General features: G+C 35.4%; 1 protein-coding gene across 1 annotated transcript in view; it reads left to right on the top strand.

Moving 5' to 3' along the window:
• The window catches only part of LOC145722906 (uncharacterized), a 350,887-nt gene that overhangs the window by 274,060 nt on the left and 64,543 nt on the right, over positions 1-12,284 (top strand). The window contains exon 4 of the mRNA XM_081827563.1: positions 6,148-6,232. Coding sequence (XP_081683689.1) covers positions 6,148-6,232 — 85 coding nt within the window. The remainder of the gene's footprint in view (positions 1-6,147; positions 6,233-12,284) is intronic.

The following is a 12,284-nucleotide window of genomic DNA, read 5'->3' as shown; positions in this document are numbered from 1 at the left end:
TCAATCAGACTAATATTTGCATTATAAAGGTACCAGAGAAGAAGAAGAGAGAGAGAGGGTAAAAAGCTTATTTGAAGAAATAATGGCTGAAAATTTTCATAACCAAGGGAAAGAAACAGATTCAGGATGCCCACAGAGTTCCAAATCAGATGAATCCAGACACCCACACTGAGACACATTATAATTAAATTGTCAAAGGTTAAAGACAAGGGAAGAATCTTAAAAGCCACAAATCAACTTGTTACATATGAAGGAACCCCCACAAGACTGTTAGCAAATTTTTTCAGCAGAAACTTTGCAGGTCTAAAGGGAGTGGCATGATATATTCCAAGTGCTGAAAGAAAGCAATTGGCAACCAAGAATAGTCGACCTGGCAAAGTTGTCCTTAGGAATTGAAGGAGAAAGAGTTTTCGAGACAAGCGAAGGAGTTCATAACCACTAGACTAGCCTTATAAGAAATGTTCAAGGGACTTTTTCAAAATGAAATGAAAGAATACTAATTAGTAACTGGAAAACATATAAAAGTACAAATCCCACCAGTTAAATTCATAGTACTCAAATGTTTCAATGGTGGTGAGTAAATCATTCATACATCTAGTATGAAGGCTAAAAAAGTAGTAAAAATACGGACAACTACAATAATTTGTTAGTGATACACAAAGTAAAAAGATGTACATTGTGCAATTCAAAAACCAAAATGGAGACAGGGGAGTAAACAGTATGAAAACCTGAGAAGCGGTAGAGCTGATCGTGTAAGTCCCAGTCTGAGTTCAAAGACAGTGGAAGACTGATGTCCCAGTTTGAATATAGGCAGAGGGAGTGTTTCTCCCTTACACTGCCTTTTGTTCTTTTCAGGCCTTCAACAGGTTGGATGAAGCCCACGCATGTTGGAGAGGGCAGTTTGCCTCAGGAAATTAATCTCATTCAGAATTACTTTCACACACATGTCCAGTTTAATGTTTAACCAAATATTTGGGCACCCCTAGCCCAGTCAGGTTAAGACATAAAATTAACCACTACCCCATGTCACCTTGACACCCATATACATCTCCTTAAACTATTCTTAATCTCCAAATAAAGACAATAACAGGGTCATAATTTTGCCTAACTTGATACAATTATCCAGTGTACAACTGAAAATGTGTTAACACATTTCCCAGAAGATGAGGTTAATTCTTTGAGTGATGTTTACACTTCTTAATATCCCTAAGTTAACTACTATGATGTAAACATAATAATTAAATATTATGCTATTAATCCAATACGTCTTACGTTACATGATAAGGGAATAAGGAAAGGAAGGAAACAACAGTATTTGCCCAATAATCACACACACAAAAACATATTTATAACAAAACAAGGAGGAAATATAATGATTACAGTCCTGTTTTTGTTACTGGTAATGTGAATAGCTGGTATTAGTAACTACCTTTTTCTGCTACCCATTCTGTATTCCCTTTGCCTTCAGCAAGCACCTCAGCTGGTTGTGGCTTTTCGCCTGGTGGAATGACCCAAACCTTCATTCCTGAAGGATCTGGGCCATTAATACCCTTCCTGGTTTGGGTTGTTGTAATTTTCCATTGGTTTTAATAACAGGGCATGGTACTACTAAGAGGTGGCCTCAGGGATCTCCTGTATTCCAGACATACTCTTCCTTACCTCCACTGTGGCAAACCAGTCCAGTCTCCACTTGGTAGTCAACATCACTCACCCCAGCTAGCACAGTAACTCCCTCTTTGCTTGTTGACTCAGAAGCATGAGGAATCCAAAGTGACTGAGCAGCAGTCTTAAAATTTCATTTCAATGGAATAATTGTTGTGTCAGTGGAATAAATGTGAAAGCATTCCTTCCTCTGGAAAAGACTTCAAGGCCAGCAAATCATAAGGTCATGGGAACTGGAAGCAAAAATTTTGCTAGTGGGTCTTTAGGGGTAATAATGAATGCTGCTACTACCATTCCACCCCTTGATTCCTGGATTTGTGAATCCTACTTGTGGGAGAAACAGCACCATATATTGGTTGTTGATTCACAGGATGTATAAGTGTTCTGGAAAACCTTGCCCCAGCTCTACAAGGTATTGCCACCTAGTTGGCACTGTAACTGGATTTTCAAAAGCCATTCCCACCATTCTGTCAAATCAGCTACTTCATAATGGTGGGAAACATGTTAAGACTAGTGCTTGTGAATTCTTTGAGCATGGACCCAGTGCACCACTTCCTTTGCTATGAAGTGAGGTTTTTTTATCACAAACAATGCTGTATGGAGTACCATGACAACAGATAAGGCATTTTGTAAGTTCACAGATGGTAGTTTTGGCAGTGACATTGCATGTGGGGACAGCAAATGCATATCCAGAGTAAATGTCTATTCTAGTAAGAACCATACCCTTTCATTTTCGTGATGGGAGTGGTCTAATGTAATCAACCTTTTGCAAGGAAGATGGCGGATCACCCTGGGGAATGGTGCCAGTTTAGAAACTCAGTGTTGATCTTTGCAGCTGACAGATGGGCACTCAGCAGGGGCTGTAACAATGATGGCATTGATTAGTGGAATTCCATGTTACTGGGCCCTGCATATCCTCCATCCCTCCCACCATGACCACTTTGTTCATGAGCCCCATTGAATGATGACAGGGTGATTGGGTAAAAAAACTGATAGTATCCACTTGATTATTAAAATTCTCCTTTGCTGAGGTTGCCCCTGAGTATTCACACGGGATCCAAATATCCTCACCTTTTTTTTCTCGTTCAGAGAAATCTGTCCACCGACCTCTTCCCCTAATTTCCTTCTCATCAATTTTCTAATCATGTTCCTTGCCATTTTTTCAGCCAACCATTGACCATAGCCCATGAATCAGTATATAATTGCAAATCTGACCATTTGCCCTTTCGAATAAAATAAACAACTAGATGCACTGCTAAAAGTTCTTCCCATTGGGAGGATTTTCCTTCACCACTGTCTTTGAGTGATGTTCTAGAAGGGGACTGCAGTGCTCCAGCCTGTTCACTTTTAGGTGGTGCCTGCATATCATGCAGGACCATATGTAAACCAGGGCCTGAGTCTTCTCTTTTTCTGTTAGTTGATCATAGGGAGCTCCCATAAGGTCATAGGAGAAGGGTAGGAGGGAAAGTAAATTCCCCCTCATTCTACCTTTTGTTTTATTCAAGCCTTTTAATTATGGTGTTTTTTTTTTCTGTTTATGTACATGAGTAAAACTTATGTGTAATTTTACTTTTTTTCACTGTTTTTCTAGTTTTGAAACCCAGGTTATACTAGCCTAAATAAATGAGTTAGGGAGTATATATCTTTTTGTATTCTCTTTAAAAGTTCTATCAAATTAGAATAATCTATTCTTTGCATGTTTGATACAAAATTACAGATGAGGTACGTTTGCTTGGGTTTTGTTTGGGCTTTGATTTTTTACTGCTGATTTAATTTCTTTAAAATTTATAAAACTTCAGGTTTTTTATTTCTTTTTGAGTCAGCTTTGGGCATTTCTATTTTTTTTTTTTTTAGAAATTTATCCATTTCACCACAGTATCAACATATTTGGCATAACATTGATCATGATATTTTGTTATTACCCATGGTGTGTTACGGGTAATTTCCTCAGATCTGCTGTTCTGAACCCTAATTACCTTTATAGCTGAATCTAGTCTGGTTAATTTTTTTTCATCCATATTAATTATTGTGGTAAAACATACATAACTTAAAATTTACCACTTACTTATTTTTAACTGTACAATTCCCTGGCATGAAATACATTCAAAATGCTTTGCTATCATCATCACTATTTATTGTTTAGAAGTTCTTATCATCCCAGACAAACTCTCTACACATTAAGCAAAAACTCTCCAATCCCCTTGTGTCCTTTTTTCTACTTCCTGTCTCTATGAATTTTTTTTTTTTTAAAGCTTTTTTTTTTTTTTTTAAAGATTTTATTTATTTGAGAGAGAGAGTGAGAGACAGCACAAGAGGGAAGAGGGTCAGAGGGAGAAGCAGACCCCCTGCCGAGCAGGGAGCCCGATGCGGGACTCGATCCCGGGACTCCAGGATCATGACCTGAGCCGAAGGCAGTCGCTTAACCAACTGAGCCACCCAGGCGCCCTCTATGAATTTTCTTATTACAGGTAACTCATATAGGTGGCAGCATACAATATTTGTCATTTTTGTCTGGCTTTAGTTAGCATACTGTTTTTAAAGTTCATTCATGTAGGAGCATGTATCAGAACTTCTTTCCTTTTTATTGCTGAATAATATTTAGTTATATGTGTATATTTTGTTTATTCATTCGTTAATGGAGATTTGGGTTGTTTCTACCTTTTGACAATTCTGAATAATGTAGCTATGATCATTGGTGTACACATACCTGTTTGAATCCCTGTTTTCAATTTTCATTTCTTTGGAGGTATATACCCATGAGTGGAATTGCCAGGTCAAAAGCTCATTCTGTGTTTGACATTTTCCAGAACCACCCAACTGTTTTTCCACTGTGGCTGTACCATTTTGAATTTTCTCTAGCAATGTACAGTGTTTCCAGTTTCTCTGTATCCTAGCCAGCACTTTCCATTTTGTTGACAATAGCCATTCTTCTGAGTTTGAAGTAGCATCTCAATGTGGTTTTGATTCGTATTTGTCTAATGACTGATGATATGAGAATGTTTTCATTTGCTATTGGCTATTTGTATATTTTCATTGGAGACATATCTATTCAAGCCTATTGCCCATTTTAAAATTGGGATTTCTTTTCTTTATTGTTATGTTATAAGAGTTTATAAATATATTCTGGTAATTCATCTGATATATTATTTTCAAATATTTTCCTATTAAGTGGGTTGTCTTTTCACTGTCTTGTCCTTTGATGTATAAAGGTTTGTAATTGTGATGAGTTCCAATTTATTTATTTTTTCTTTTGTTGCCTGTTATTTTGGTGTCCTAGTTAAGAAACCCTTGCCAAATTCAAGGTCATGAAGATTTCCTGGTTTTATTTTAAGAGGTTTATAGTTTTAGCTTTTTTAATTTAGGTCTTTGATCTATTTTGAGTTTATTTTTTTATATGGTACAAGGTAAGAATCCAACTTCATTCTTTTGCATGTGGATATCTTGTTTCCCTGCATCAGTTGTTGAAAAGACTGTCCCTTCCAAATTGGTTGTTCCTGGTACCCTTATTGAAAATCAGTTGTACATAATGCAAAGTTTTATTTCTGGGCTTTCTATTCTATTCCATTTGTCTATCCTCATGCCAGCATTACATTTTTTGTTCTTTCACCCATAGCCTCAGACAAGATAGCCAAAGTGCTTTCACACACAAATCATCACTGACTTCATATTTGGTTCCTCAAACTGATCTCCTGCCTTGCTTGGGTTCCCAGCATTCTTTGCTATATCCTGAATACAATGCCAGATGAAATCCAGATTATTGGCTACTATGAATAATTAGATGCCTTCAGAATAAATTTTTGCTGCAGGGCTCTATATCCAGTGGAACTGTATTTTCTCATCTTCTCAGCCTTCTATCTCCTACACTGATGGTTAAAACAAACTTTAAATGTAATTTGTTAATATAGTATTGTGCATTTTCAAACGTCCTTTACCAGGAAGGGATTCTCTGCATATCTGGTCCACCATATGAAAGTTGAGAAAAGTACTTTTAAGTACTTTTAATAATCCATTCTTGACAATCTGTTGTATATAATTAGAAATGATAAATTGTGGCATTTATATAAATTTTTCTAAGCAACTTTTCATTTTAATTACATTACTTGCTTAATTACATTGCATGCTTTTATAATGTTCTAAATGGCTATTAGTATGTTACTTTATTAGTACTTTGGGTATGGTAACATGATTTTCTAGTGGCCAATATTATGAAGTAGTTGTTAATATTTTCTATTTGAAATAGTAAATGCCCTTAAAAATGACTGCACAGATCAAGAAATAGCATAGCTAACACTGCATTTTCTTTGGAAGTTGTAGCTTGTGTGGGAGAGATGCAATTCTTTGTCCATAGAAAATTGTACATCCACTCTGAATATTTGAGAGAACAAGTTATACTTTATTAACAGATTATGATAATCAATATCTTTCACTTTTTGCCTTTGTTAGTTTTTAATATTGGTATGCTAAATTTTTTTTTTTTTTTGGCAGGTTTTCTTTAGGTGATGCTAGGAGGCCTCTACATGAAACAGCAGTTTTGGTAGAAGATGTGGTACACACACAGTTAATTAATCTGGTAAGAGCACATATAATCTTATTTGATGTTTCTCCATTCTGCTTATATTGGGATTGCAACCCAACACTTGTTTTTAAAGATTGTATTTACATTTGAAATTCTTTATTTTGTCTGCTGGATTGAGGTGTAATTTACATAAAACAAAATTTTACTGCTCTAAGTACACAATTCAGTGAGTTTTGACAACTGAATACTGTCCTGTGACTCTGAATACAATCACAGTATAGAACATTTTCATCATCCAAAAAAGTTCTCTTGTGCCCCTGGGTAGTTAGGCGTTTCCCCCCTTCCCTGACCCCCTGGTAACACTGAATTGTTTTCTATCACTGTATTAGTACAGTTTTTCTAAATTGCTTTTCAAAACTTTTCTGTATTTCACTTTAGACTTATAGAAGAACTGCACAAATAGTACATAGAATGCTCAGATACCTTTCATCTTCCTCTGTTAACATCTTATGTAACCACGGTACAATTATCAAAATCAGGAAATAACGTTGGTATAATATTTTTAATGAAATTACCGACCTTATTCAATTTCCATCAGTTTTCTTTTTAATGTTCCTTTCCTGTCCCAGTATCTAGTCTGGGGTAACAATTCATAATTAGCTATCTTGTCTTTGTAGTCGGCCCCTTTCTAGGATAATTCCTCCATCTTTCCTTGTTTCATGGCCTTGACACCTTTTTAAACATACCAGACAGTTGTTTTATAGGACGCTCTTCCTTTTTCAATCTGTCTGATATTTTCTTATGATTAGAACGTGGCTGTGCATTTTTGCCAAGAATACCACAGAAGTAATGAGTCCTTCTCAGTGTGTTGCATCAACATGGTCATGTTCTTGATGTTTTTTTTGTGATTTTAACCTTGATAAATTGATTAAGGTGGTATATACACTGAATTTTTTCACCATAATGAAGTTACAAGTTTCTTCATTTTGTAATAAATATCTTGGGGGAGGTATTTTGTGACTCTGCAAATATTTTCCTTCTCTAAAAATTTGTGCCTATTTATTTTACCATTCATCAGTGGATCTTGTCTGAGACCGTTATGACTGTTGGTATTTGCCTAATGGTGGTGTTCTGTTTTCTGCTTTCCTTTTATATTTTTTAATTGCAATTATTCTTAAAGGATTATCTATCCTTTATCACCATTTATTTATTCAATTTTTAATGTATATTTGAATGGACTAATGTATATTTAAATTTTATTCTTAAGATCATTATGCAGTAATATCATTATTTATTTGTATTGCTTAAGCTGTTATAGTGTTGGCCATTAGGAACACTGTCATGTCCTTTTCCCATTTGTCCATCAGGTTTTTGATCCTGTGTCCCATATATATTAGAGATATCAATCCTTTGTAGTATATGATACAAATATATTCTTTCAGTGTGTGAGTTATCTTTTGACTTTGATTTTATGACTTTTTTTAGACATACAAATATTTTAATTTCAACAAAGCCAAATATATCAATCTTTTATTGTCTTAGAATTTTGAAACATAGTTAGAAAGTCTTACCTTATGCTGAATTTGAAGAGGAATTCACCCATGTTGCCTTCTGAGACTTGTATGGTTTCCTTTTTAATATTTAGGTCCTTAATCCATTTGTAGCTTATTCTTGTTATCATGTGAGATGTGTATCTAATTTTATTTTTATCCAAATGACTACCCAGTTATACCATCATCATTTATTAAAAAGTCCACACTTTTCCTAATGATCTGAGATGCCTCCTTTATCATATACTAAATAAGCATATTTGGTATTTATTTATGATTTTATATTTATTACCAGTGTCTTATTTTTCTATGCATGTGATAATACATTTTAAATTACATAGGTTTTATGGTGTATTTTAAAGATTATTACAACTAGACTCCTTGTAATTTTTCTTTCTGTGTGTTCCTGGTTATTCTTGTATGTTTATTTTTTTATATGAATGTTAGTATTAGATTTTCCTAGCTCCATAAAATAGCTTTTTGGTGTCTTTATTGAGATTTCATGAATTTATAAATCAGTTTAGAGAGAAGTGCATCTTAAGAATGTGGACTCCCATCTAAGAATAGGGAATGTCTTTACCTTTTTTGAAAACCACTTTTGTGTCTTTCATGAGTGTTTTAACTTTTTTTTTCTATAGGCTTCACATATTTATTACATTTATTCCTATGTATTTGATCTTTGTTACTACTACAAATGGAACATCTGAAACTGAAATACATAAATCTACAGATTCAAGGAGCTGAGCCAACTCCAAGCAGGGTAAACCCAAATAAATGCATGTTAAACTGCTGAATACAAAAGACATAAATCCTAAAAGCACCCAGATTCATTACCATAAGGAAACAATGACTTGAAAGACAGCAGAATTTTCATTAGAAAACATGGAGACTAGGTCTAAAATGAGCCTCTTGTAGTCAGCATATAGATGGATTGTGTTTTTTTATCCATTCTCATACCCTATATCTTTTGACTGGCACATTTACATTCAGAGCGATTATTGAGAGATAGGAATTTAGTGCCATTGTGTTACCTGTTGAGTTGGTATTTCTGGTTTTGTTTTCTGACCCTTTCTTGTCTTTGTTGCTTTTGGTCATTTTGTCTCCACTCACAGTCCCCATTAAAATTTCTTGCAGGGCTGGTTTAGTGGTCATGAACTCCTTCAGTTTATGTTTGGGAAACTCTTTATCTCTCTCTCTATTTTGAATGACAGCCTCGCTGAATAAAGAATTCTTGACTGCATATTTTTCCCAATCAGCACCTTGAATATTTCCTTCCATTCCTGTCTGGCTTGCCAAGTCTCTGTGGACAAATCTTCTGTGAACCTGTCTTCCCCTGTAAGTTAAGGACCTTTATTCCCTTGCTGCATTGGCAAGCGAAGTCAAACTTTCACTATTTGCAGATGACATAATACTCTATGTAGAAAACCTGAAAGACTCCACCAAAAAATTGCTAGAACTCATACATGAATTCAGCAAAGTCACAGGATATAAAATCAAGAAATCTGTTGCATTTCTATATAACAATAAATGAAGTATCAGAAAAAGAAATCAAGGAATTGATCTCATTTGCAGTTGCACCAAAACAATAAGATACCTAGGAATAAATCTAACTAAAGAAGTAAAAGATCTGTACTCTGAAAACTATGGAACACTTATGAAAGAAATTGAAGAGGACACAAAGAAATGGAAAAGCATTCCATGCTCATGGATTGGAAGAACAAACATTGATAAAATGTGCTACCCAAAGCAATCTACATATTTACATCAAAATACCACCAGCATTTTTCACAGAGCTAGAACAAACAGTCCTAAAATTTGTCTGGAACCACAAAAGACCCCAAATAGTCAAAGCAATTCTAAAAAACAAAAACAAAACTGGAGGCATCACGATTCTGGATTTCAAGCTATACTACAAAGCTATAGTCATCAAGACAGTATGGTACTGGCACAAAAACAGACACACAGATCAATAGACTAGAGTAGACTACCAAGAAATGGACTCACAACTATATGGTCAACTAATCTTCGGCAAAGCTGGAAAGAATATCCAATGGAAAAAAGTCTCTTGAACAAATGGTGTTGGGAAAACTGTACAGCAACATGCAGGAGAATGAAACTAGATGACTTTCTTACACCATACACAAAAATAAATTCAAAATGGATTAAAGACCCAAATGTGAGACCGGAAACCATCAAAATCCTAGAGGAGAACACAGGCAGAAACCTCTTTGAACCTCATCCATAGTATCTTCTTATTAGACATGTCACCCCAGGCAAGGGAAACAAAAGCAAAAATGAACTATTGGGACTTCATCAAGATAAAAAGCTTCTGCACAGCAAAGGAAACAATCAACAAAACTAAAAGGCAGCCTACAGAATGGGAGAAGATATTTGCAAACGGCAAAACTGATAAAGGGTTAGTACCAAAGTCTACCAAGAACTTATCAAACTCAACACCCAAATAAAAACAAATAACCTAGTTAAGAAATGGACAGAAGACATGAATAGGCACTTTTCCAACAATGACATCCAGATGGCTAACAAACACATGAGAAGGTGCTCAACGTCACTCATCATCAGGGAAATATAAATCAAAACCATGATGAAATACCATCTTAACACTTGTCAGGATGGCTAAAAATTAACAACACAAGAAGCAACAGGTGTTGGCGAGGATGCAGAGAAAGGGGAACACTCTTGCACTGGGAATGCAAACTTGTCCAGCCACTCTGGAGAACAGCATGCAGGTTCCTCAAAATGTTAAAAATAGAACTACCCTATGATCCAGTAATTGCACTACTAGGTATTTACCCAAAGGATACAAAAATACAGATTCAAAGCAATACATGCACTCTGATGTATTATCAGCATTATCAACAATAGCCGAACTATGGAGAGAGCCCAAATGTCCATTGACTGATGAATGGATAAAGATGTGGTGTATACACACACACACACACACACACACACACACACACACAATGGAATATTACTCAGCCATCAAAAATGGAAATTTTGCCATTTGCAACGACGACATGGAGCTACAATGTTTTACGCTAAGTGAAATAAGTCAGTCAGAGAAAGACAAATACCATATGATCTCTCACCCACATGTGAAATTTAAGAAAGAATCTAGATGAACATATGGGAAGGGGAAAAAGAAAAAAAGGAAAGAGAGAAACAAGCCATAAGAGACTCCGAATGATGGAAACAAACTGAGGGTTGATGGAGGCAGATGGGTGGCAGATGGGCTAGATGGGTGATGGGTATTAAGGAGGGCACTTGTTATGAAGTGCACTGGGTGTTATATGTAAGTGATGAATCACTGAATTCTACTTCAGAAACCAATACTGTACTGTATGTTAACTACCAGAAATTTAAATTAAAAAAAAATAATTAAAAAAAAAAAGACAACATGGAGACTAGAAGGAAATACAAGTTTTAAAGTACTGGGTATAGAATTTTCAGTTGGCAGCTATTTTTCTCTAACTATATTCACATGGCCTTCTCTCCTTTGTCCCTGTGTCTCTGTGTCCTTTTATCTTAAAAAAATGATCAGATATTTACTATTTAGTGTATTAAATCTATACATGCTGTCATCTTCACATCACAGTGTTATAGCTTTTCCTTTAAATGCAATTAAAATATAGTAGGAAGTAGGGGTGCCTGGGTGGCTCAGTCATTGGGCGTCTGCCTTCGGCTCAGGTCATGATCCCAGGGTCCTGGGATCAAGACCCACATCAGGCTCCCTGCTAGGCGGGAGGCCTGCTTCTCCCTCTCCCACTTCCCCTGCTTATGTTCCTTCTCTCGCTGTGTCTCTCTCTGTCAAATAAATTAATAAAATCTTTAAAATATGTATATATATAGTAGGAAGTATGTATAATCTTTTACATTTACCCACATATTTACCATTTTCCATGCTCATCATTTGTTCTTATAGGTATGAATTGCCATTTAAATAATTTCCTTCAGCCTGAAAACACTAACATTTCTAATAGTGCAGGTGTGCCAGTGATGAATTATCTTTAGTTTCTACATCTGAACGTATCTATTTTCACCTTTTTTCTTGAGGTGTATCTTTTCTATATGTGGAATTCTAGTTGCTAATCTTTTCCTTTTAGCTGTGCAAATGTGCCACTCCAGTGTTTCTCAGCATACATTAGTTTCTGATGACAGATCAGCTCTTACTCATTTGTTCCCATCTGTAACATGTTGTCATTCTCTGGCTCGTTTCAAGATTTTCTCTTTATTGTTGGATCTTAGAAGTTTGATGTATGGAGGACTTTTTTCATGATTATCCTGCTTGCAAGGTTGCTGATCTTGTTGGATCTGGAAACTAATGTTTTCTGCCAATTTGCAGAAGTTTTTGGCCATTATTTTATGTTTGTGTTTTTCATTCTTCGATTTCAATCACATGTGTGCTGAACCATTTGTTATTGTTTCACAAATCTCTGAGAGCCTCTAAATTAATTTTTTTTTTCAAAAATTCTTCCCCTCTGTTTAGTTGTTACTTTGTTTGGCTTTGTAGTTTCTACTGATTTATCTTTAACTTCACG

Source organism: Leptonychotes weddellii, chromosome 8 (assembly GCF_054177405.1).
Source record: "Leptonychotes weddellii isolate Sample4059 chromosome 8, ASM5417740v2, whole genome shotgun sequence".
Classification (NCBI taxonomy): domain Eukaryota; kingdom Metazoa; phylum Chordata; class Mammalia; order Carnivora; family Phocidae; genus Leptonychotes; species Leptonychotes weddellii.
This window is presented reverse-complemented; position numbering and strand designations above follow the sequence as displayed.